Source organism: Phyllopteryx taeniolatus, chromosome 9 (assembly GCF_024500385.1).
Source record: "Phyllopteryx taeniolatus isolate TA_2022b chromosome 9, UOR_Ptae_1.2, whole genome shotgun sequence".
In the NCBI taxonomy this organism is placed as follows: Eukaryota; Metazoa; Chordata; class Actinopteri; order Syngnathiformes; family Syngnathidae; genus Phyllopteryx; species Phyllopteryx taeniolatus.
In genome coordinates, this window is record NC_084510.1 from 5,531,133 (window position 1) to 5,558,850 (window position 27,718).

At 40.4% G+C, this 27,718-nt stretch overlaps 1 protein-coding gene across 14 annotated transcripts in view; it reads left to right on the top strand.

Annotated features, from left to right (window-relative positions):
- Positions 1-27,718, top strand: part of LOC133483988 (band 4.1-like protein 1) — a 119,251-nt gene that overhangs the window by 59,503 nt on the left and 32,030 nt on the right. For 5 of the 14 annotated variants that reach the window (XM_061785974.1, XM_061785968.1, XM_061785967.1 and 2 more), the window contains 13 exons: positions 139-243; positions 3,803-3,845; positions 8,615-8,690; positions 8,990-9,208; positions 9,540-9,627; positions 9,717-9,869; positions 12,692-12,789; positions 13,230-13,405; positions 13,478-13,710; positions 13,968-14,003; positions 19,000-19,149; positions 23,747-23,833; positions 24,035-25,426. In XM_061785974.1, the coding sequence (XP_061641958.1) occupies positions 139-243; positions 3,803-3,845; positions 8,615-8,690; positions 8,990-9,208; positions 9,540-9,627; positions 9,717-9,869; positions 12,692-12,789; positions 13,230-13,405; positions 13,478-13,710; positions 13,968-14,003; positions 19,000-19,149; positions 23,747-23,833; positions 24,035-25,426 (2,856 nt within the window). The remainder of the gene's footprint in view (positions 1-138; positions 244-3,802; positions 3,846-8,614; positions 8,691-8,989; positions 9,209-9,539; positions 9,628-9,716; positions 9,870-12,691; positions 12,790-13,229; positions 13,406-13,477; positions 13,711-13,967; positions 14,004-18,999; positions 19,150-23,746; positions 23,834-24,034; positions 25,427-27,718) is intronic. The other 9 variants (XM_061785977.1, XM_061785979.1, XM_061785981.1 and 6 more) reach the window with 5 other exon arrangements.

Here is a 27,718-nt window from a genome sequence, read left to right on the forward strand (position 1 = left end):
AAACTTTACCCATTCTGACAAATACAAGTTTGCAAGGCATGCACACTGGACCATGGTGTTGCCCATGCTAACATAATGGAAGACATCTGTTTTGTCTTTGCTGACATTTTAAACATCCCTGTGCATTTGTCATTGCAGAAACAGTCGAAAGGACAGACGCTGATAGACATGGTGTGTGAGCACCTCAACTTGCTGGAGAAGGACTATTTTGGCTTAACCTTTGCAGACACAGACACCCAAAAGGTCAGAGGATTGCTCACCACAATATTGTAGTATGTGATTTGAATGTATAAACACCAACAAAGCAATCAGTATTCCTCTCACTTGTTAGCTGGGTTGATTCTCTCCACTGTGGACTATTCATCACATAGAGATGAATAGCAAATGTAAATGATTCCATCCAATGTCTGAAAATGTGTGCAGCTAGTGTAGAGATGAAAATGCATAATTGCATATTTGTAAGATGCATATCTTACATTTTGCTAAACAAATATTTATTGGAAGCTGAGTGGACCAATTATATCATTGTTGAGGAAATTAGGACATACAGTTTATCAAGAAATCAGAAAAAAAAGAAATGGCCCATGTGGTCACTGCACCTACAGGAAAATGGAAGAAAACGCAGCTAAAACAGCTTCCACTCAACATCACTTCCAAGGAAGCGGTGATAAGCAAATGATGCTGTAATACTGAACAAAACAGGTGAAAACCAAAGAAAATGAGTCACATTTCTTTGTGCGGTGTCATCTGCCAGATCACGTAGTCTTTGTCTAAATTGTCGAAAACATCGTCTCAAATATAGGAGCACTGTTGGTATTGGCAAAAGCTGGCATACATGTAAGGAAATGTGTTATTGATGTAATTATTCAGACACGTCCAAGTCAGCCTTTATGCCCTTTATAAAAAAAAAGCAAACAAAAAAAACTCTTTGGACTGTTATGACTGAAATCAATGGCAGGCGGTGCATTTTAGACGTGGGACTTTGGTGGAGACTTAAGTGACCAAATCCACCTCTTGATGTCACCGTCATAATTTGACAAAATAAAATTTGAAAATGCAATATAACTATGCATAGCATTACAGAGAGAGTCCAAACCTCTATACTATTACATAGTTTGGAGATGTCCACAATCAAAATTTATTAATACCATGACAAAAATGTAAAAAAAGAGATGCCGACTATTGATAGATCATAAAATCCCTCCTCCTTTCTTTACTCCTAAAGGCTAGTTCGTTAGATTACTGAATAGTCAGAGCTCGCAAGTTGTCGTGCTGCTCTGAAAGTGCCCAATAAATCCTTTTCTGGGTTGAAACAAGACAGCTAGCTACAGTTTCGACCGAACCATCCTCACAATGTCCAGTTTTTCTTTAAAAGTCCACAGTGAATTTTTATTTTTAGTGTCCAACACGAAGTCGATTTGTCCATCGTTACTCATTGTGCAAATTGCTATAGACTATTTAGCTCTGATCAACCAATTAGAGGACAGAAAAATGCTATCGTAATAAGCTTGTGTGAATGCCTTGTTTGGTGAATCTGAAATCAGATTGGTTAAAAAATAAATAAATGTCAGAGTGTGTAGATCTCATGGGTGAGGACTCCTGATTCTGAAGAACCTGGGGAGATTACATTGACATGGCAACACGCAGAAGCTGACATCTGATTGGACAAAAAAATAAATAAATAATAATAATATATATATATATATATATATATATATATATATATAGAGAGAGAGAGAGAGAGAGAGAGAGAGAGAGAGAGAGAGACACTACTGCAAGCCAGGAGATGCTATGTAAAGAAGATAATAGAGTGTTGGAAATAAATTAATACAATTTCATGTGAATTTTAAATGTACAGTAGGTCAGTGCTTGTGATAGTGCAGAGAAGGCCTTGTTGGCCCCGACTGCACACCACTGACTAAATGTTCTTTTTCTGTCCGTCCACAGAGGTTTTATCTTTTCTGCTTCTTGCAAATCTTAGCATTTTAAGCACAGTTCTGTGGTTGATTGAGATCAAAGTGGATACATTAGCATGCACATTGCTGCCCTATTATCTTTTAATTACATAATTGTCACTGCAGTGAGCTGAGGGTACCTCATTGTCTGTTCTTGTTGACTCAGTGGTAGGTTAGCGGTTTTGACAGACGTTAGCCTCGTCAAAGTCACGTATGTGATTGCACAACAGGCCACAGAGGACGAGCTTTCTTGTTGATGACAGAAAAGATGACAAGACCAAGTCCCTCTCAAATCTGGAGTACTTCGTCTGTCACTATCATCAACACAGGGACATCCTGACAGCTCAGTTGTTGTGGCTTGTTGCATATTATATACAGTAGTTGATGGCTTGGATGGAGCATGATCTTGCCCATATACACAAGCATACAGAAGTAAATCCACATCAATTATTAAACCTAATCAAGAGAAAACCATGAAATGGAATGCTGAAATACTATATCAGAGTAATATCTGTAATATCTGCTCTATGGTGAACACATACCAAATGAAAAAAGTATTTTAGCTTTATTTATTCAAAAGGAACTGATTGTGTTCATTCTCTGATTCGTTCATAATAAAGGCCACATATATAACATGAACAGTAATAATACATGATCAGAGCTTGAAATAAATAAAGATCTGGAAATATTAGAAATTTTAGATTTGATATGTGTTTATTTTTCTTGCCAGAGTCAGCATCTTTATAAAGAAATCCCAAGGCACCCAATTACTTTCAGATGAAAGTACAGTGAATAGTGAAGTGGGGGATAGGAACCAAAGCGTGAAAATCTGCAAATAATTGACGCCCCACACTCTCGCCAACCCAAAAGGGTTATTTGCATATACACACCACAAGATGGCAGCAAAGCACTTACAATGGACAGAATCATAACCATGCTTCTAGATTGTACACAATCATGAACCCATGCTACATAAACCACTATATTCAGTAGTTAAACGAGATTCAATAGAAAAAACAAGTTATATAAGGCTCATTAGTAGTGTTAGTTAGGCATACTAGCCTAAATAACACGCTAACACAAACTGGTGACATCACATATGGGCAAACAAATATGCGTGCAAGTACTTATTGCTTTAAGTCATTAAACCCATCATTTTGGCATATACATACGATAATAAATCTTAGGGATTAGAGGCAAATTTTAACTCACAGTCGACTACACAGGTAGCTGGATCTGGGGAGATGCATAAAAATAATTTCAGGTTCACGTTTGGATGTGCATGAAGTGCATTCAAGGACAGCCAACAAAAGAGGACATCTCAAACGCAAACGGAAAAACACTATAATTGAATTTAACCTAAAAACAACAAAGATTCCAATCGATGGTGCCAAAGTAATACTTTAATTTGTTTGGCCTGAGCACAAAAACAGCTCATAGCCGACATTTTAAGCAAATAACAGAGGATAGGATCTATTAAAAAAAAAAATGCACATGCTAGGGTTTGGTGTAAATCTTTAACCTGGCAATTAATAAGACTACTGTACCTACAACATTTAAACTATGGCAAAACCACACTTGTAATGTAATCAATGTACTATCAAACACGATAAGAGCAGCAGCGTTAAGATCACTCATTTTGCAACACAATGAAGAAACAAATGCTTTTATCAAATCTCTCTGCACATTTAACAGCTCAGTAGGGGAGGACTCCCATGATTTATTTAAACATATGGAGAGGCTTTCATTAGGGATACCAGTGGTAATTTAATTGAAATGTGTCAGCAGTGTTCGCAATTGCCATATTTCCTGTCCTCCCTGCATGAATCCCACCTTCTGTCTTCCAGAACTGGTTGGACCCCTCTAAGGAGATGAAGAAACAGATGCGCAGTGAGTATCTTATCCAGGAAGACAGTATAATCCATATTTCACTCTTGAAGTGAAGCTTCAGAACACAATTTGTTCACAAATTGATGCAAAATGAAACGTAATGATTTCATCTGTATAATTTCGACGCAAAAGTCTTAATGCTTAGGCATATTTGTACAATTTAATCAAATGTAATTCAAGGGCTAAATCAAAACATTATATAGACATTGCTCAGTTTGAATTAAATCACAAGACAACAGATGAGACGGACAGACGTATGGTGAAGATGTTGCACAAACCAGCCTGCAAGAGGAAAAACAACAACTTGATTTTGCCAAACAAGCATTGTAAGTCGAGTAAAACTGTTACGTGGAGATAATGTAGCCAATTTATTAGAAATTAAGAGTTAAAGTGAACATTAAAGGATTTACATTTGACAGGCAAAAATAAAATGATTTTGAGTTTTTAAAATCTGGTTCAAAACCTTTTCAATTTCCTTTCCATTTTGTGTGCAATCAACTTTTTTTACTGCAAGATTGATCTTTTACTGAGTTCTACTGTGTTCATTCAGTATTGCCATTGGACATTTAATTATCTGGCTACATATGTTTTATTGTTGTTGTGTTTGACCTCAACCAGAGTTTGACAGTTTGGTTATTTAGTTATTTGGCCACTATGGAGAGGAGCAGTTGAATGTGAGGGGGATGATCATATGCTCATAAAAGTTGGCTTACTCCGAACAATTTGTCTCTGCCACTTCTGAAACGACGGCTATGTCTTGTTATATAGTGGGTCCCATTTATTTTCCAATGTCAGTGGGTACTAAATCAACACTCCATCTCAGGAGAAATCAATGGAGGTTAACATAATTGCCTGGCATCTTATTGCCTTATGTGAGGCCACTTGTTGCACTGCAAAGCAGAAGAATGGACAGAGAAATAAGTATTGACAGATCCACACTGAGCAAAAACAAGTATTTTCGTTTATACACATCAATTAAGTTACAAGCTTTGTTTTACCTATATGCCATCGATCATTGCGTTTCTGCATTGTTACACTTGATTTCTGTTATGCTGAATTTAACAATACGTACATCCGTGTCAGTAGAAGCAACAGAAAAACTATTACTACCCAGGTGCGCATGCACACTGAATATCATAAAAGCGCACTGAGTGTATCAGCGGGGCTCGAGTTGTGTTGTCATTCGAAAACAACTCATTCAAACGAACAAATCTTTTGACAGAGGTGGAGGAATTGAGTTACACTGGAGTCGCTAATTTTAGGACTTGCTTGGCCAAAACCTATGAAAGACTCGAGTTGCACACCATAAACCTGGCAACCCTGCCACCAGCCCGCTATGAGACGAGGGCTGAGCCACCTCACAGAGCAAGTGTCACCGAGGGAACGCCAAAGATTATTACATTTGGATTCATGAATGATCTTTTTGATTAAATAGGGAAAAAGACAAGAGCGACATGCAAGCTTTGCAACTCAAATATAAGACATCGTCATCGACAAGGTCTACATTCATCTGTCAGACACAACTAGGTTCGCTTCACAGTAGTTTACGTCACTGATACACGATCAAACAACTAAACTTCAAGTAATCCATGCATTTAATTGAGAATACAGTGAAGTGATAGACAATATGGAGACTGGAATCTGGAAACTATAGCTACCATTAAAAAAAATAAAATAAAATAAAATAAAAAATAAAAAATTGTGATTTTAGCATCCATCCATCCATCCATTCTCTACCGCTTATCCGATCGGGTCGTGGGGGCAGTAGCTTCAGCAGGGACGCCAAGACTTCTCTCGCCCCAGCCACTTCATCCAGCTCTTCCGGGGGGATCCCGAGGCGTTCCCAGGCCAGCCGAAGGATGTAGTCTCTCCAGCGTGTCCTGGGTCGTCCCCGCGGGTCTCCTCCTGGTGGGACATGCCCGGAACACCTCACCAGGGAGGCGTCCGGGAGGCATCCGAATCAGATGCCCCAGCCACCTCATCTGGCTCCTCTCAATGCGGAGGAGCAGCGGCTCTACTCTGAGATCCTCCCGGATGACCGAGCTTCTCACCCTATCTCTAAGGGAGAGCCCAGACACCCTGCGGAGGAAACTCATTTCGGCCGCTTGTATCCGGGATCTTTTTCTTTCGGTCACGACCCACAGCTCATGACCATAGGTGAGGGTAGGAACGAAGATCGACCGGTAAATTGAGAGCTTCGCCTTTCGGCTTAGCTCTTTCTTTACCACAACGGACCGATACAAAGTCCGCATCACTGCAGACGCTGCACCGATCTGGCTGTCGATCTCCCGTTCCATTCTTCCCTCACTCGTGAACAAGACCCCAAGGAACCTGAATTCCTCCACTTGGGGGAGGATCTCATCCCCGACCTGGAGATGGCATGCCACCCTTTTCCGACTGAGGACCATGGTCTCAGATTTGGAGGTGCTGATTCTCATCCCAGCCGCTTCACACTCGGCTGCGAACTGCTCCAATGAGAGTTGGAGGTCACGGCTTGATGAAGCCAACAGAACCACATCATCTGCAAAAAGCAGAGATGCAATACTGAGGCCACCAAACCGGATCCCCTCTACGCCTCGGCTGCGCCTAGAAATTCTGTCCATAAAAGTTATGAACAGAATCGGGGACAAAGGGCAGCCTTGGCGGAGTCCAACCCTCACCGGGAACGTGTCCGACTTACTGCCGGATATGCGGACCAAACTCTGACTCCGGTCGTACAGGGACCGAACAGCCCGTATCAGGGGGTTCGGTACCCCATACTCCCGAAGCACTCTCCACAGGACTCCCCGAGGGACACGGTCGAACGCCTTCTCCAAGTCCACAAAACACATGTAGACTGGTTGGGCGAACTCCCATGCACCCTCGAGGACCCTGCCGAGGGTGTAGAGCTGGTCCACTGTTCCACGTCCAGGACGAAAACCACACTGCTCCTCCTGAATCTGAGATTCGACTTCCCGACGGACCCTCCTCTCCAGCACCCCTGAATAGACCTTACCAGGGAGGCTGAGCAGTGTGATCCCCCTGTAGTTGGAACACACCCTCCGGTCCCCCTTCTTAAAAAGGGGGACCACCACCCCAGTCTATTTTAGCATACACGTTAAGTGGCTGTCCTCATTGTTGCACGTCCACCATATTGGATGTGGCATGTCCACCAATACACTAAGGAAAGTAAATGGACTGAATTTCATAAAGCGACACGCTACAAAGTGCACAAAGTTAATCCCTCTCATTCGCCTATTTAGATACACACTCATATATTTAGGAAACAGACTAGCACCAAAAACAACGTATGTTTGTTGCTTTAAATTCTGATGATTACATGTTTACTCCAATATACAGTATATTCCAATATTTATCATCACAGGAACAGTGTTAGATACATTGGTAGCTGTAAACACTAATTCAGATGTTAGAAAAAAATAAATAGTATTGATAATAATAATAGTATGGTATGTATACATTATTTCATACTCTTGTTATTCATTTCATTTTCAAGTGTAAAAACCCAAAACACTTTATCAGCACTTCATTATATTTTCTGACTGAGCAAGACTTTGACTCAACCCGACTTGCTTGATTTTTTTTCTCTCTCCCACATTAACTTGTAGAATAAAGACGAGTAAAGAGTGAAGTAAATAGGATAAGGACACAGATTAAGAAAGTTAGAAACTCAGATTCAACAAAATGGTCACAGCTAAAATCTTGACTGCTATTGACTCAGTAATAAGAAATTGAAACATTTTCGGCATGGTGGACGACTGGTTAGAGCATCAGCCTCACAGTTCTGAGGAGTAGGGTTCAATCCCTAGTCACGCCTGTGTGGAGTTTGCATGTTCTCCCCGTGCCTGCGCGGGTTTTCCTCCCACATCCCAAAAACATGCATTCATTGGGGACTCTAAATTGCCCATAGGTGTGAATGTGAGTACGAATGTTGTTTGTTTGTATGTGCCCTGCGATTGGCTGGCAACCAGTTCAGGGTGTACCCCGCCTCCTGCCCGATGATAGCTGGGATAGGCTCCAGCACGCCCGCGACCCTAGTGAGGAGAAGCGGCTCAGAAAATGGATGGATGGATGGATGAAACATTTTCACCAGTTTTAAAGATTCACAACTTTCTAAATATGTATTACTTGAAAATAACACTCATATCGCTATAATCATCCTTAAACGATCTGTCTGATAATGCTAGTCTGATTAATGCTAGTCTCATGTATATCAAGAAAGCTTTTAATATATATATTTATATATATATATACATATATATTAAAAGCTTACTTGATCAGTTTATAGGTAGATAGTTGTAACACCTCTGTGAGTGAGTATGTTTATTTTTATTTTTGTATGTTTGTATTTATGTAGTTATGTTTAGCGGCATAATTCTAAAACTACCAAAATGAATTCAACAAAACTTAGCGCAACGTGTCTCGGACAAAGGAACTAACCATTAGATGTTCCTCCAGATATCGCATAAGGATTTTTAAAATGGCTAATTCGCTATTGTTGAACAAGTTATACAGTGCATATATGCAAGGCAGCAGAAAATGTTGACACATCCAGTACAGGGTATATTCAGCCTTGGCAAAGCTCTTTGCCCTGTATTTATTGTATACTGAGTACTCTTCTTTGTCTGGTAGAGGTTGAATTTCTCTTTCTCTTTTATTGGCCTGAATTATATTATGCAGAGAGATGTGACAGGAGAGTGTACATTCGTTATTTCTTTCTAGGACAGACATGACAGCAATGATCTTTCAGCTTTCATTTTTTTCTGCAGACAGTCCATGGCACTTTGCCTTCGCTGTCAAGTTCTACCCTCCAGACCCCTCCCAGCTCACTGAGGATATTACCAGGTAGTGTGTTACATATGTTAATTCAAGGAGAAAGTGCATGACAGTTATGCTAATGGTTTGCAATTTCTAATGTTTGCTAAATATGGGTGTTTCTGTAGAAGTACTGTAACAATTTACATGGTGTATTTCACCCCCCGTCAAGGCGTACCAAATCCCTCATTCCCTTTTAAGGATTAGAACTGGAATGCTACTAACAGGCGAGGATTTACTGTGCTGAATACGTGTTGGAGCTTGCCTTTTCTCAGCCTTGTTTTGACTGCCAAAGCCCTCCTCTCCTCCCCTTTTTTCTCATCTGACAGATACTACCTGTGTCTGCAGCTGAGGGATGACATGTTGTCAGGTCGACTGCCTTGCTCATTTGTCACCCACGCCCTCCTGGGCTCCTATACGGTCCAAGCTGAGCTTGGCGACTATGATCATGATGAGCATGCGCTGGACTATGTCAGCGATTTCCATTTCGCACCCAATCAGACTCGTGAACTGGAGGAGAGAGTGATGGAGCTCCATCGAAACTACAAGTACAACTTGACACGCTGTTGTATAAATCACACTTCAATCTATCCAACTATAATAATTTCCATTGTATTTTTTTCTCTTGATGAGCTTTCTGTTTACTAAAAATAAATCTTTCATCATATTCTCATGCCACCTTTCTTAGAAATCTCAATTGTAAGAATCAGGCCACGTCATTGTTTGCCAGCACATTCCCACACAAACACAAAGTTTGGGATTTTGGTTTGAAAGAAAAAATACCAAGTAGTTCTGCTCCCAATGTGCAAGATGAGTGATTTGAAAATTAAGACTGTGAACATGCCTGTTGATGTTGGTTACAGATTTTTCTACCCACAGGGGTATGACTCCAGCGGAGGCTGAAATTAACTTTTTGGAGAATGCTAAGAAACTGTCCATGTATGGCGTGGACCTGCACCATGCTAAGGTTGGCTGCATGAATTGATAAATACAGAAGTTTTCAGATACTTATGACTAATTTCTTTTTCTTTTTTTGTTGACTCATTTACCGTGCAGGATTCTGAAGGGATTGACATAATGCTGGGTGTATGCGCCAACGGCCTGCTGGTATACCGTGATCGGCTGAGGATCAACCGCTTTGCTTGGCCAAAGATCCTTAAGATCTCCTATAAGAGGAGCAACTTTTATATTAAGATAAGACCTGGAGAGGTAAGCATCATGGGGAAGAATATTTATTTCTTGAGTCGTAACATAATAAAGATGAATTGCCGGTATCTAAAAACAATGGCCGAATATACAGTACATGTAGAGTATTTTGCTTCAGAGAAAATGCCTTCATAACATATTCTCCCTCCCAAACTGGACGAAGAAGAGTACACAGATACTGATGAGGAGATCTAAAGCCCATGAAAATAATCTACTGGTTTGGGAGTTTTAGTATTTGGTCACTGTTGCTCCTACAAAAGCACAAACGTTTGGAAAAGGCAAATACTTGTTTTGTTGGGTTGCTGCTGCTTTAATTTCTCTATTGTCAACAGATGCCACAGAAAGATGACCAGATTATAGTATAATTATAATACAATGCATCCATTGGGATCTTCTCAGGTTGCTTGGCAAAATGACTCTAGTGATTCACCACATGCAGCTCAGCCGTAGACCAACATACACACCCCTGTAAAATGATAACAGAATTTTAATAGAGTGTGCATGTTGATGATAGCTAAGTAGCAATATATACATGTATAGTTTGTCAATATATATATATATATATATATATATATATATATATACATATATATATATATATAACCCCAATTCCAATTAGGTTGGGACGTTGTGTTAAACATAAATAAAAACAGAATGCAATGATTTGCAAATCATGTTCGACCTATATTTAATTGAATACACTCCAAAGACAAGCTATTTAATGTTCAAACTGATAAACGTTATTGTAATCATTAACTTAGAATTTTATGGCTGCAACACGTTCCAAAAAAGCTGGGACAGGTGGCAAAAAAGACTGAGAAAGTTGAAGAATGCTCATCAAACACCTGTTTGGAACATCCCACAGGTGAACAGGCTAATTGGGAACAGGTGGGTGCCATGATTGGGTATAAAAGGAGCTTCCCTGAATTGCTCAGTCATTCACAAGCAAAGATGGGGCGATGTTCACCACTTTGTGAACAAGTGCGTGAGAAATTAGTCATACATTTTAAGGAAAATGTTCCTCAATGTACAATTGCAAGGAATTTAGGGATTTCATCATCTACGGTCCATAATATCATCAAAAGGTTCAGAGAATCTGGAGAAAGGCCGAAAAACAACATTGAATGCCCGTGACCTTCAATCCATCAGGCGGCACTGCATCAAAAACCGACATCAATGTGTAAAGGATATCAGCACATGGGCTCAGGAACACTTCAGAAAACCAATGTCAGTAAACACAGTTCGGCGCTATAATCCGTAAGTGCAACTTGAAAGTCTACTATGCAAACCAAAAGCCATTTATCAACAACACCCAGAAACGCCGCCGGCTTCTCTGGGCCCGAGCTCATCTAAGATGGACTGATGCAAAGTGGAAACGTATTCTGTGGTCCGACGAGTCCACATTTCAAATTGTTTTTGGAAATTGGGGACGTCGTGTCCTCTGGGCCAAAGAAGAAAAGAACCATGCGGACTGTTATGGACGCAACGTTCAAAAGCCAGCATCTGTGATGGTATGGGGCTGTGTTAGTGCCAATGGCATGGGTAACTTACACATCTGTGAAGGCACCATTAATGCTGAAAGGTACATACAGGTTTTGGAGAAACATGCTGCCATCAAAGCAATGTCTTTTTCATGGATGCCCCTGTTTACTTCAGCAAGGAAATGCCAAACCACATTCTGCATGTGTTACAACAGCATGGCTTCGTAGTAAAAGAGTGTGGGTACTAGACTGGGCTGCCTGCAGTCCAGACCTGTCTCCCGTTGAAAACGTGTGGCGCATTATGAAGCGTAAAATACGACAACGGAGACCCCGGACTGTTGAACAGCTGAAGCTGTACATCAAGCAAGAATGGGAAAGAATTCCACCTATAAAGCTTCAACAATTAGTGTCCTCAGTTCACAAACGTTTATTGAATGTTGTTAAAAGAAAAGGTGATGTAACACAGTGGTAAACATGACCCTGTCCCAGCTTTTTTGGAACGTGTTGCAGCCATAAAATTCGAAGTTAATGATTATTTGCTAAAAACAATAAACTTTATCAGTTTGAACATTAAATATCTTGTCTTTGTAGTGTATTCAATTAAATATAGGTTGAACATGATTTGCAAATCATTGTATTCTGTTTTTATTTATGTTTAACACAACGCCCCAACTTCATTGGAATTGGGGTTGTAGATTATGGACAAAAGAGCTCACGTCTTAATCAATTAACTGTGAAAAGTTGGGAAAAGTTCCAACTTCATTGGAATTGGGGTTGTATATATATTCTGCCATACTCTTGACATAATGTGTCTAAAATTCCAGAGATGATGGCTCAGGATCAAATATTTCACCTATTAGTACTTAATCCACTCCTTTGCCTGGTTAACATTCTGACCTTCCCCAGCATGTAAGACAGTGCTACAGCTTATTCTCCATCCTGAAAATCACAATTTTAGGTTGTATGAGCCAGGCCCAGTCGAGTGACAGCCACACAGTGAGCCTGTGATTTAGCCAAATAAAGACCCCCTTCAAGAGAGCTACTGCAGCTGCAGCCATGAAAACCTCTCCCACAAGTCCTAAACACGGGATTTTTTTAATACATTTATTTTTGTGAATGCAGCAGAAGGCATTCGATGCTGTTAAATGCAGGGACAGCAGTTTATTGAATCTTAAAGCAAAGATTGTTACTGATTTCAGACAAAAGACAAATCAAATAAGAGCGCTAACAAAATGTTTTCATCAAAAACAAAACAAACAAACAAAAAACAAAAACAAAAATAACCTAAAAGAACCTCAATTGCTCAACTTCCACTCACCTTGGTCTTTTTGTTTCCCCCTCCAGTATGAGCAATTTGAAAGCACTATTGGTTTTAAGCTACCTAACCACAGAGCTGCCAAAAGGCTGTGGAAAGTCTGCATTGAGCATCACACCTTCTTCCGGTAAGAATCGATTTGCTTTTGTCCTGACTGGTTCAACCAAATACAGGCAAACAAAACATTTTCATTTGTACAGCTGTATCCTTCAGTGTTGTTGTTTCTTTCTTAATTGTTTGACAGACAATGCAGTAGTCGCTAAAGGTCCTTCAAGTTCCAGTAATAGTAATTAACACAAAAAATTCAGAATGCGATGAGTTGTAAAGATGTAAAGCAGGTAGACCGAAAGGTCAATTAGAATTATTTTAACCTGCTGCTCAATGGCTGCTCTGAACCACAGGGGACATTAAAAGAATATGCTCTCTGGAAATATTAAAATGGTTTGGCCCAAGAACTGATACAATCCAACTGTAGTCTTTTAAATCCTCTTATGAAAAACAACTTGATTTGCCACACAGTTGGGTTTTTTGAAAAAAAAAAATCTGAACAAAGTTTTGCTTTCATAGGTTGGTTTCTCCAGAGCCTCCTCCCAAGGGCTTCTTGGTGATGGGCTCAAAGTTTCGATACAGTGGAAGAACGCAGGCTCAAACCAGACAGGCCAGCGCTCTCATAGACCGACCCGCTCCTCACTTTGAGCGGTCCACGAGCAAGCGGCACCTGCTCTCCAGAAGTTTAGATGGAGGTAAAAGGATCATCCCATGTTCTGCGTGCAAGGATTGTTATCTTCTTGAGGTAATTCCGCTCTGGTTACCAGCAGAGTTTTCCCGGCCATTATCAGCCATGTGTGAGAATCACGATGGCCTCTTCGACAACAGCATCAGTGGACGATGTCGTCTCCAGAGCCCCTCTGTGGATGAGCAGGAAACTGAACTGGAGCCCAGTTTGGAACAAGATGAGGAGGATCTGGACCAGGATGATGGCAGGGAGATGGAAAGAGACAATGACCAGGACGGAAATGTCACTCCAAGCAAAAAGAAAGAAATCATGGTAGCCCAAAATTTCTTTTTGTGAATTATCATCACATTAACAGGCTCTTCTCAGGCCAGTTGAGGTTTAGTCAACACAACACAATATAAGTCTGGCTTTGCTGAATCTAACACCATCTATTCCTTTTACTTCTTTCTTGACCGCAGTGTTCATATATCCCACTTTACAGTGTTCACATAATGGTGAAAATGTCAAACTCAGGACAAGTCTTATGTTCCTAACATGAGTTTTCTTGTTTTTCACTTGCTGACCAAAAGGAGGAGGCTGGGTCACCAGTTGACAGTAAAAAGGAGGTACATTGCCTGGTTATTTAGTCTCTGTCTGCCTGCTTGTAACCCATCAAAGGCCTTTTGCCTGTACCTCTACTGTCTCTATCTCTTTCTTTTCTAGCCAGTCATCCATTTTCTATACCACTTGTTCTCATAAGGGTGGTGAGAGGCGAAGTACACACTGGACTGGTCATCAGCCAATCAGAGGACACATACTGTCTAGACAAACAACCATTTACTATCACATTCACACCAATGGACACTTTCAAGTCTTCAACTAACCTAACATTGTTTTTGGAATGTGGGGGTAAGCCGTAATACCCTGGGGAAAAAAAAAAAAAAAAAAGACACACAAAAGCATGAGAGGAACATGCAAACTCCACAGTGGAGGTGCAGAGCCAAGATTCAAATTCCAAATCTAAGCCACAGTGTTGCCATTATGTTCTGTCAAATACTATAAAGCAGAGGTGGGAGTAAGTCACATATGTGCAAGTCACAAGCAAGTATCAAGTCATAACCTTCAAGTATCAAGCAAGTCCCAAGTCACGGTGGGAAAAAAAAAAATCAAGCAAGTCAACTCGAGTCGTCACTAAATTTCAAGCAAGTCGCAAGTCAAGTCCTAAAATCTTGCTCCAGTCACAACATATATTGGAGTGCTAATAAAATGTTTTTTCACAAATTATAACACTAAATAAAGTATTCACAATTTGTAAAAGTTAAATGAACAACAACTGAGATTATGGTTGGTTGAATTTATTGCACTGAATTGTATTTAATCTTGTTGAAAGAGATTCATAATTAAGGGAATAATACATGACATAAAAATGTTGCAATTCTTCTTCTTCTTCTTCAAAAAAAAAGTAATCTGAACAAAATCTGCATTCCTCCTGTGTCCTCTACTTTAATTAAATCACTCAGTCAGTTTTGTTAATTTATTTAGAAACACTGACTCTGGACAAATTACAATTGCCATTAGATTAAAGGTTGTTTCATATGCTGTTGTCTCAATTTTAAAAATATTGTGCAGACAGCTTTATCACAGAGCCGACACAACAGATGACATTTTAATGGTGAAACTTCAATAAACACGTTCAGTAGTATGAAAATGATATATAATTACATTATATTCACACATAGCTATTCACAATTCTTACTGTACTTACTAATAGCACTTTTGTCAACATTTTTATGATCGTAATGCAAAGCGATCCCATACAGCAGACCTATAACGCACCTGGCATCTTCTAGTGCTGACTCTTTTGTCATGCCCGCAAATTATAATATTAATATTATATTTTATCTCCACAAGGCTATCAACGCTGCTGCACTTCTGCCTTCTGCAGTTGGCATTATATTTTAGTGCTACTTTCTGCTCTAGAGTGCATGAGAGAAAGAGGAAAAAAAGAGAGACTTTTGCCTGCCTGTGAACCGAAACGAAAGGTTCGGACAATTATCACAAACCCTCCGACCCCTAGTTACGTTACTTAGTTCTACTAAAACATTCACAATCACATAATTTTCATTTTTAGTCATCCCAAACCAGTCTGTGAAACTTAAGGTACTAGCTAGCTAAACTGTTAAATTATCGTAATTTCTTGCGTATAATGCGCACCCATGTATAATGCGCACCCCCAAAGTTGACCTCGAAATTCTGGAAAACCCTTCTACCTATGTATAATGCATTTTTACAATGCATGATTTTGCTTCTACCCATATGATCAAAACATGAAGTATTATCCGTATTTTGTTAGTTTTTTTTCAAATAATTATTCTGAAGTTAAACACCTTATTTGAACACACAATACTTTCTTTTTATTTACTTGCTCTTATTTTGAATTTCACAGCCCTACTTTTATTTAGTAAATGAGAAAACACACAGTTGTGCTCATATTTTTGATTACCGAGGCAGGATTTGTAAGATGTGTACAATTCTTTTAAGAAAACATGAACGACCAGGCGAAACACATTTAATTTTATTTTAATGGGATTCAAATTAAACTGTCAAGCATTTCAGAAAAGCATTATCATTGAACAAAACATAACCATGAATAAATTAATGATGGTTGTTGTTCAGTCATCAGTCGTATTAAAAAAAAATTTCACCAATTCTCCCTGGGTATGTGAATGTATGAGCACAATTGTACATATATGCAGTCATATGTACCCCTGTCATATTGGAATGAAAGTGTAGTCTCCACCTTTTTCATAACTTCTCAGTGGCATACAAGAATGAAGGTGTACAACTTTTTCATAACTTCTAGGGGGCGGTGGCATAGTCGAATGAAAGTGTACAGCTTTTCCATAACCACTAGATGGGGGCATACATTGATAAAATGTGAAAGTCTTTTTCATTTTCTCCTATACCTGTGTATAATGCGCACTGTTGACTTTTGACAATTTTGGGGGGTAAAAAATGCGCATTATGCACGAGAAATTATGGTAGCTTACCTATCTTTGTGAGTTTTGTAGTGACGATGAAGTGCAAAGTCGTTCCTGTGTCTTTAATGCGTGAGTTGTAAGCCATGCAGGTTGCCATCCTCTTTTTGCAGATTTCATCAAAAACATAATCTTTGAATCCAAATTGTATATTCTTTGGAGCTCCTTCCGTCATCGTCCATGCAGGTATTTATGTCACACTGGCAAGAGACTGTGTTGACAGGTTGACGCGAATGTCCCCCCCAAAACGTTTCTTACTTTAAAAAAAAAAAAAAAAAAGGCAAAACTGTCTTAATTAAAATGCAGATTTCCAACATTAAATGAAATGACTTGTTAAGTCATGTAGTCAAAGTCAAGTCAAGTTTCTTGGCTACCGAGTCTAAAGTCAACTCTTTCTGAAGTATTTGGCAAGCAAATATTAAGTCATAAGACTGGATACCCGAGTCCCCCCATCTCTGCTATAAATTATTTTACATTGCACCACTTGTCTTGCCTGCCTGTCTGTCTGCTGTTCACGCCCACTTTCCTCATATCCACTATCACTATCATAGATACTCAACATACATTGTCCTTCTCAGCAGTGTCAGTTGGAGCAGGAGGCCTCGCCCAGCACAAACAAGATGTAAAAGTTCATGTCTTCAACCCTTCCCTTGTGCTTTTCATGTGTTTGTGTTCCTCTACTTCTGCATCATATAGTCTTCAGCCGCATCTCATTCAGTTTTGCATGCGTCCATCTCCACCATCTGTTACAAGCTTATGATGAGAGAAATCGCATCTCTCTCATTGACATGGAGACTCTATCATCACCTTTTGTGGTCGATCATATTTGTGGGCTAATGTTTGTTCTAAGTTTGCTGCACACTAAAATGATCAGACATGGGAAGAAGTTGTAGTGTTTAACATGTACATTGATTTTCTTAATCTTTTCGGATTCCGACCATATAATTTTTAGCAGTATTTTCAACCAGTGGCTTCAAAGTTGTTGTTGTTTTATGAATTACTTTTTAATAATTACACTTCAACTGAACATATTTTTGAAAAAAAATATTACAGCTGCGGCGGCACGGTGGGTGACTGGTTAGAGCGTCAGCCTCACAGTTCTGAGGACCCGGGTTCAATCCCCGGCCCAGCCTGTGTGGAGTTTGCATGTTCTCCCCGTGCCTGCGTGGGTTTTCTCCGGGCACTCCGGTTTCCTCCCACATCCCAAAAACATGCATTAATTGGAGACTCTAAATTGCCCGTAGGTGTGACTGTGAGTGCGAATGGTTGTTTGTTTGTATGTGCCCTGTGATTGGCTGGCAACCAGTTCAGGGTGTACCCTGCCTCCTGCCCGATGACAGCTGGGATAGGCTCCAGCACGCCCGCGACCCTAGTGAGGAGAAGCGGCTTAGAAAATGGATGGATGGATGGATATTACAGCTGCTCTTAGAAATCCTTACAGGTTCTCAGAGGTATTGTGGGTATTAGTGACATACTATGATCCTTTAAACAATAGTGCAGTTACAGTAGAATGTTATTGCAATTTACAATGAAAACAAAAAAAAAAGATAAATGACAGTGAGAAAAATGTTGATGATATAAAAACTGTGTACCAAAATGTAATAGGGATGATAACTTCCAGACATGCATAAATGACAATGAAAACATAAGCTCATTGCAGAGTTGATGAAAATGGAAAAAAAAAAAAATTCATGATTCCAATTATTCAATTGATCTTAAAAATGAGCATTGACTCTGTTCTTCACACTTTAGGAGAGTAATTTCTTTAGCCCCTTACTGTGCTTGGTTGTTATGGTAACAAAAGACATATTGTACTCGGAATTCGCCCCACAGGGTGAGGTGAGCACTGGATTATTTGCATGAAACAGAACTGCCCCCCTCACAAAAACAACAACCACAAACACGGGATTTTAACTGGGGAGGTAAAAATGGATGTTAAGTATGTAGTAATTCTTTTGCCTTTGAGTATTATAATCACAGAACGTCAAAGACCTTTTATCAAGACATCTAGGAATAGTTTGAGATTGTGAGAAAAATGCTCAACACACAGTATATCCGATATACTGTATGTATACACATTCTGTATCAATATAATAAGAAATTAGTTGAAAAATGGTAAAATTAAGCATGAACTTTAGTAAGTAATTTGATGCTGTCTGCACAGGCTAAATCCATGGACAAATCTCACACTCCAAAGCAATGGCAAATACTGCTGACACATCATCACACATCAAATTATCTGTTGTTAAGTTTCCATATCACTGTGTGAAAGTGCACACGGTGGCATCAATGGCCTGTTTTTCTGGGCTTTGTATAAAAGATGCCATTGTGTGATCTTGCGTGTATTGTCATAAGATTCATTGGGAGTATTAGAAGCAGTAGTAATCTTAACTAATATCAAAAATAATGTATTCTGCATTATTTTTTGTCCGAGATCCTACAGAATTCTTGTGAGATCAGAGATAATCAAGTGACACTCTCTTGATTATGTCTACTCATGTGATGAGTTGATGTGATGTTGACAGCCTTCTAATGTATGCTTGTCTCTCCTTTTGTCTTTCACCTTTCACACATTTCCCTCCAGTTTCTGAATAAGTCACAGGATGTTTTGCTGAAGCACCAGGCCAGTATCAATGAGCTAAAAAGAGCCCTGAGGGAACCCAACAGCAAGCTGATGAGCCGTGAGAAGCGTCTGTCAGCATCATCGCCACCCAGCACGCCAGAGAAAAAGCCTGTGAGTTGGAGCTTTATGCGGACAGAGGGATAACGTGTTTGACACATAAAGTCGACCACTGCAATATCACAAATTCAGTGAACTTTGGTCCATTCCGTTTCATCAAAGTGTATTCCTATTCCAGTCACTGTCAGACAGCCTATATTTGTGTCCCACGAGAAACCGTCTTTCAACTTTGTGTTCTTTCTGATTGTCTTTAAATAATTCAAGTTCTGATTCACTTATTTGTCCAAAGATAAACTATATGGAATGAAAGGGCACAACCTTTCCCAACTTTTCACAGTTAATTGATTAAGAATTGAGCTCTTTTGTCCATAATCTACAACCCCAATTCCAATGAAGTTGGGGCGTTGTGTTAAACATAAATAAAAACAGAATACAATGATTTGCAAATCATGTTCAACCTATATTTAATTGAATACACGACAAAGACAAGATATTTAATGTTCAAACTGATAAAGTTTATTGTTTTTAACAAATAATCATTAACTTAGAATTTTATGGCTGCAACACGTTCCAAAAAAAGCTGGGACAGGTGGCAAAAAAGACTGAGAAAGTTGAGGAATGCTCATCAAACACCTGTTTGGAACATCCCACAGGTGAACAGGCTAATTGAGAACAGGTGGGTGCCATGATTGGGTATAAAAGGAGCTTCCCTGAATTGCTCAGTCATTCACAAGCAATGATGGGGCGAGGTTCACCTCTTTGTGAACAAGTGCATGAATAGTCGAACAGTTTAAGGACAATGTTCCTCAACGTACAATTGCAAGGAATTTAGGGATTTCATCATCTACAGTCCATAATATCAAAAGATTCAGAAAATCTGGAGAAATCACTGCAAGTAAGCGGCAAGGCCGAAAACCAACATTGAATGCCCGTGACCTTCGATCCCTCAGGCGGAACTGCATCAAAAACCGACATCAATGTGTAAAGGATATCACCACATGGGCTCAGGAACACTTCAGAAAACCAATGTCAGTAAATACAGTTCGGCGCTACATCCGTAAGTGCAACTTGAATCTCTACTATGCAAAGCAAAAGCCATTTATCAACAATACCCAGAAACGCCGCTGGCTTCTCTGGGCCTGAGCTCATCTATGATGGGGTGATTCAAAGTGTAAAAGTGTTCTGTGAGTCCACATTTCAAATTGTTTTGGGAAATTGTGGACATCGTGCCCTCCGGGCCAAAGACGAAAAGAACCATCAGAAATGTTATGGACGCAAAGTTCAAAAGCCAGCATCTGTGATGGTATGGGGCTGTGTTAGTGCCAACGACATGGGTAACTTACACATCTGTGAAGGCACCATTAATGCTGAAAGGTACATACAGGTTTTGGAGAAACATATGCTGCCATTCAAGCGACATCTTTTTCATGCTTATTTCAGCAAGACAATGCCAAACCAGATCCTGCATGTGTTATAACAGGGTGGCTTCGTAGTAAAAGAATGCGGGTACTTGACTGGCCTGCCTGCAGTCCAGACCTCTCTCCCATTGAAAATGTGTTGCGTAATATGAAGCGTAAAATACGACAACGGAGATCCCGGACTGTTGAACAGCTGAAGCAGTACATCAAGCAAGAATGGGAAAGAATTCCGCGTACAAAGCTTCAACAATTCGTGTCCTTAGTTCCCAAATGTTTATTGAATGTTGTTAAAAGAAAAGGTGATGTAACACAGTGGTAAACATGACCCTGTCGCAGCTTTTTTGGAACGTGTTGCAGCCATAAAATTCCAAGTTAATGATTAATGATTAAAAACAATAAAGTTCATCAGTTTGAACATTGAATATCTTGTCTTTGTAGTGTTTTCAATTAAATATAGGTTGAACATGATTTGCAAATCACTGTATTCTGTTTTTATTTATGTTTAACACAACGTCCCAACTTCTTTGGAATTGGTGTTGTATAATACTTTTCATGGAAACACACATACAGTAACTTTATAGTTTCATTTTCATATTATTTTACGATAAATTACCTTATTAAATATTCCATCTGTGCTGTGCTCAAATGATCCTGACAGTAACTCAGAAGTACTTGAATGTGACTGACAAGTGTCCTTGAGTGAGACACTGAAATCCTTGCTGCTCATGTTCCCTCTCTTATCAGTAAATTATTAATGTTGATGCGGAAGCAACAGTCAGAAGTTTGACTCTGTTTTGTTGCGTTCTTATTCTTTGTGTGGCTGTTTGACTTGAAATGTGACATTGTAATGTTGTCCTTTTGGAACTACCACTGACTGAACAGTATTGTTTAGTGTAGTGTTCACATTTTTTAGTTTTTAGATGTTGGATGAACTGCGATTGGCTGGTGACCAGTTCAGGGTGTACCCCACCTCTCGCCCGAAGATAGCTGGGCTAGGCTCCAGGATGCCCATGACCCTCGTGAGGATAAGCGGTACAGAAAATGGATGGATGGATGTTAGATGTAGTTATGGGAAAGAGTAGTGGAGGCTAGACTCAGGACAGATGTGAGTATTTGCGAGCAACAGTATGGTTTCATACCTAGAAAGAGTACCACAGGTGCATTAATTTGCCTTAAGGGTGTTGATGGAGAAGTACAGAGAAGGTCATAAGGCGCTACATTGTGTCTTTGTAGATCTAGGGAAAAATTACGACAGAGTACCCAGAGAGGAACTGTGGTACTGCATGTAGAAGTCTGGAGTGGCAGAGAAGTATGTTAGAATAGTACAGGACATGTATGAGGGCAGCATAACAGCAGTGAGGTGTGCTTTAGGTATGATAGAGGAGGTGAAGGTGGAGGTGGTACTGCATCAGCCCTGAGCCCCTTCCTGTTTGCAGTGGTGATGGATAGGCTGACAGATGAGGTTAGACTGGAATCCCCGTAGACATGATGTTTGCGGATGACATTGTGATCTGCAGTGAAAGCAGGGAGCAGGTGGAGGAACATTTTGAAAGGTGGAGGCATGCACTGGAAAGGAGAGGAATGAAGATTAGCCGAAGTAAAACAGAATATATGTGCATAAATGAGAGGGAAGGAGGGGGAAGAGTGAGGCTACAGGTAGAAGAGATAGCTAGGGTGGAGGACCTTAAATACTTGGGCTCAACAGTCCAGAGCAATAGTGAGTGTGGTAAGGAAGTGAAGAAACGGGTCCAAGCAGGTTAAAACGGTTGGCGGTGTGTTATGTGACAGAAGAGTCTCTGCTAGGATGAAGGGCGAAGTTTATAAGACAGTGGTGATGCCAGCCATGATGTACGGATTAGAGACAGTGGGACTGAATAGAAAACAGGAAGCAAAGCTGGAGGTGGCAGAAATGAAGATGTTGAGGTTTTCCCTCGGAGTGACCAGGTTGGATAGGATTAGAAATTAGCTCACCAGAGGGACAGTCAAAGTTAGAAGTTTTGGAGACAAAATTAGAGAGAGCAGACTTGGATGATTTGGACATGTCCAGAGGAGGGATAGTGAGTATATTGGTAGAAGGATGAGGTGGATGGAGCTGGCAGGCAAGAGAGCTCAAGGAAGACCAAAGAGAAGGTTGATGGATGTAGTGAGGGAAGACATGAGGGCAGTTGGTGTGAGAGAGGAGGATGCTGATGATAAGATTACATAGAAAAGGATGACACGCTCTGGCGACCCCTAACGGGACAAGCCGAAAGGAAAAGAAGAAGAAGATAAAAAGCAGGAGCTTTCATCATGTGATTAGCTGACAGGCGTCAGAGCAGATTTGTGTTTTTAGATAGTATTGTTGCAATTACTGGTTGTCAGGGGTCACCATGGATTTGGGTCTCTGCAAAAAAATATCACCCCAAACACTTTCCTGCTGTAAATAATATTTTCCCCACCAGTCATGGACTCTTAAGGCATCTTTATACTCCCACGCTTGCGCGGCCGACAATGCCCGCATTGCATTACGTGATCAACAAATTGGCCCGGGCGGCCCCTCTGCATAGCTTGACGTGCACAGGGGAAAAATTGTTGCTTCGCGTAGAACGCCACGGAGATCATCTCTCGTGATTGGTCCGTTTTAGCCGCCGCCTTCTTTATCGATTTTGCAGCATAATTAAACGTATCATCTGGTCATTTGTTCTAGCAGACACTTGTTCCACAGTCGCCATTGTTGTTGCTTAGTTCCTTGTTACTGAAAGGAAAGTAAAAACGGCTACCGGAAATGGCCAAAAAATGCAGAGGAAACTCCACCCTGTGGTGTCATAGCCAATACCAGCCGTAGTGACACCCCCGACTTGAACTGCAGTACATTTTCAAAACTGCGCGCGTGGGTTGCACTCGAAACTGCACTTGCACTTGTGAAACATCAGGTACGGGGAAGGGGTAAGAGAAAGGGGAAGTGCTAAGGGGTAGAATTGGGATTGGCCCAAAGTCTTGGGACTGAACAGATTTAGTCAAACTCATCCACCGGTGGTAGTTGATTCGAGTAGTTAGCCATTTGCTTTGCAAATTATTTTGGTTTGTTGTTTTGGAAGTTGTCAAGGAAAGGGTTGCACATCAAAGTTGTTTTTGGTTTCACAAGAATAATTATTAATGTTTTCATAATATGTTGCTCATTCACGAGCTTTTTACTCAGTCAGAGTACTAATGGCTGTCCTTCCTTCCCTTTCAACCTTCCTCGTGCTGGCCAGTTGGGGGGCCGAGTGGTGGGAAAAGACCCCATTAATAGCCTGTCTATTGAGGGGTTCATCCAGAAGAATCTCACGACTTCACCTGAGGTTGAATGTTTCTCAATTTTTTATCATGTGATGATATGACACCCTTCATACCATCTGTAGTTAGGTGAAGTCACTCCATCATAGGAATAAAATCTCATGAATCTAAAAACATGTTGACAAAAACTTCCATCAGTCATGGAGATTGCATAATTTGTAGTTATATTTGGCTTGTCTAACTTTGTTTAATTTATACCAATATAGGGCTCTGAGGATTGGGTATTGATTGAACACCCAGAAAGTTATCATCAAGACCATGACTGGAAAGTGAAAGAAAATAACAAGTCTCACACATCTGATTCTTCCTGGGACGAAAATAAGCAGGAAAAAGAGATAAATGTCTCTAAGATTATGCATATTGATGTAACGGACTCTGGCAGAAAAGAAATGAAAAGCAATATGGATGAATTTCCATCAACAAAATCATCCAGAGAGGCAGCTGCGTGCTATGAGCAGCGGCCCACTAATAAAGGTCGCTTTCAGATTCAATTATCTGCAAATGCAGACTTGTGTCAAGATAAATCTCCAAGCAAACAATCTGAAGGTTCAACCTCTGAACCAAAGGACAGTTTGGCCCTCAGCTCACATCAGATGAAGGAACACACAGCTTCAATGCAGAGAAAAAAGAGGCCACCCCAGAGCTTAAACCTGGGAATGCCTCCAGAGCTTGGACACGAGAAAGGTGCAAGTGATTCTACTGAAAAGGAAAACGAGGGCTTAGACTCAGACGACAATTCAGAAAACAATTCTGAAACAGCAAATGATTGTCAATCAGCAATGGCAGTGTTGACAGAAGTTGATAGAGAACCACAAAAGAATCAGCCTTTCAAGGCCTATGAAGACAGCATACTGGCGGACATAGTGGCAGGAGAAAGCAAGGATGCTTCCACCCAAGATTCAGGACCAGTCAAACAAAGCTTGAACCAGGTTGGGCTGTCAGAAATAAATGGACCTGCGAAGATAGACCATGCAAGTCAATTAGTAAGTGTAAAAGGGGAGTGCTTAAAGATAATAAGAGGAAAGGGCTTTATTGACAATAAAGAGCTAGCAGAGGTAAAACTGAGACAGGTCAAAACACATGAGAGAAAGATAAGTAGTTCTGGAGGAGAGGATATTGAGAGTCTAATAGGAGACAGACGTCAGAGGGCGTCTCTCCAGCGACTGTCGGGCAGCCATCAGTCAGAAATCACCAGGATTGTTCCTATAAAGCCAGAGCGATCGAAGAGCATAGCATGTAAGGATGACAGGGACAGGGTAGGACAGGATGAGCAAACGCGTGTCTTAAGAAGAGAATACCGCTGGTCGGTCGGCTCTCCAGAGGGATCCTCAGACCTCAACTGGACTGATGTCGCCACCCTTCATCCAGCATTTGAAGTAAATTTAGAGAAAATCGCACAAGACGAGAATCCTGATGACAGTTATCATCCCTGCCGTGGGTCTTCTGAAAGTCAGATGTTTACCTCACCTCTTCCGAAAATAATTCCTCCAGCTCCACCAGTAAAAACTAAGAAGGCTCGGGAATCTGGACTAATACTGCGGAACAGCAGGAATGCTGTCAGAGAGCAGAGCCAGGAAGCGGTCAAGAAGAGATACTCGGTAACTGTCCTTGGCATCTGCTATTCAGTCAGTGGAAGTAAAGCATCGCATGAGCTTCTTCAGACTTGCACGCCATTTTCTTTTTTGCTTCATTTTCAGTGGCTTTCAGTTCAGTACAGTCATCCATCTTTACTCAATGTGAAGAGCAGTAGGGATGATGCTTTACCTTCATCTTGATAGCACATTAAGTGCTAGCCACCCAAACGAATCACCCTATCACTCTCTGCACCCTGTCTGGCAAATCTGTAGAGCTCACCTGTGAATTCTGGAAAATGCAATGGAATTTCATTATAATTAGTTTTTTATTCACACTTCCCCCAGTCCTCAACTCAAAGAAACTAACTACAGTGGAACCTCATTCCTATGTTGTAATCAAGTGCTATTTTTGGTTCTATAGATGTCATCACATTTTCTTTGTTGCCATCACTGGTCTGTGGTTGCATTAAAAAAAAAAAAGACTAAGAAAAAGCAGGCGCTCTTGTGGTGTTAACCCTGATGCTCATTGAGCCAAAGACTTGCAAGATATGTTGCGATCTGACATGATGTCATGCATGATAATTCGACCCCTGGCATTTTGCATACTTTTGAACCATGTTTTCTCAGAAAAGTTGGTTCGTCAAATTCCACTTTGTTCAACCTTCCAGGTGTTCATCTTTAGAGGTTCCACTGTAGAAGATAATTAAGGCTCATATGTTATTGCTCTAAAAGCAATTTCTGCTGCATTGTCAAGCTAGAACACAACATTATTTATTTGCATGTTGCATACTATTTGTATATTGTCCCACAAATGAAAAAATAGAATTTGCCAAGGAGAAGGTAAACAGAATTGTCATTTACAGAGCACAAGCTTTCTAAATTACAGATGAATGCAGTGTTTCGGCACAGTTCACTGTAGAGCTCACTAAAAGGGATCAAGAGAATTCAAAAATTGTTTGATTCGTCAGATGAGTATTCATCTATTATTCTCTGTAACCTCACCTGGACAAAAAGATAACAGCACACAGGTTCCTCTGTTGGTGTAAGCCCAGCAGCCGGTGAGCCTTCAGACATATAGCTCTGTGCTATTCCGATTTGGTGCTTTCATTCCACTGTAGTTATCATGAGGAGCACGCATGCATTTGGCACTGTAATGAAAAGAATGTGAAGTGAATAGACCTGACAGCTTTCATAATTTCCCCCTTCCATCCAAATCCAACTCTTATCATATATTGGATTAAGCAGGTTTGAGAATGTGTTGCATTGGCTCCCTCTGTGTGCAAACGACCTCACGAACAACCATCAACCAAATCAAGATGAGGAAAATAAGATGTAGTGTGCTTGTCAACATGTAGACCTCGTCGCTCAGTCATTTTGCTGTTCAACAGAATTTAGTCCTTTTTGTCATTTTAAAGCCACTGCTTGTGCAATGCTGAAATCTGATCATTACATAGTTTGCATGACTTCATTGTCTGTCCTTTTAATATTTCCCACTAGTATAAAAATATTTTTTTCCCACACAAACACACGCATGTGTGTGTGTATATATATATATATATATATATATATATATATATATATATATATATATATATATATATATATATACAACATTTTGATATACAGGTATAAAGCTTGAGATTTATGTTCGGATCTACTGTTCAAAAAAGGGAACACTTACTGAAAATCACACGTCCCAGATCTTAAAGCTCTAATCTGCGATTTCTGGCACCCCCTAATGCTGGAATTCAGCATTACAACAAAGTCTTTGTCGCTTCGATAGGACGTAGGCTAAACACTTGTTCGGCCTCCTCCTCCTCCTTCCAACCCCGCATGCTTTCTCCTTTCTCAATGGCTCAGTTGACCTGCACACTGTCCATATATAGCCCTGTCCATTCGTAAAATACTTCATTTCCGCAACATCATTTTAGAGCGCCACCAAGTGATCCAGTGCGGGAATGTATAGGATAGCCACTAAATATAAAAAAATTAATATTTAAAAATATAGCAAGATGTGTCAGAAGCTGATTAGGCTTAATCAGCATTCTGTCACCTCTCGTAGTGGCTCAGGTGAAAAATGCTTTTATTAACTATTTCAGGCACGGTGGCCGACTGGTTAGAGCGTCAGCCTCACAGTTCTGAGGACCCGGGTTCAATCCCCGGCCCCGCCTGTGTGGAGTTTGCATGTTCTCCCCGTGCCTGCGTGGGTTTTCTCCGGGCACTCCGGTTTCCTCCCACATCCCAAAAATATGCATTAATTGGAGACTCTAAACTGCCCGTAGGCATGACTGTGAGCGCAAATGGTTGTTTGTTTCT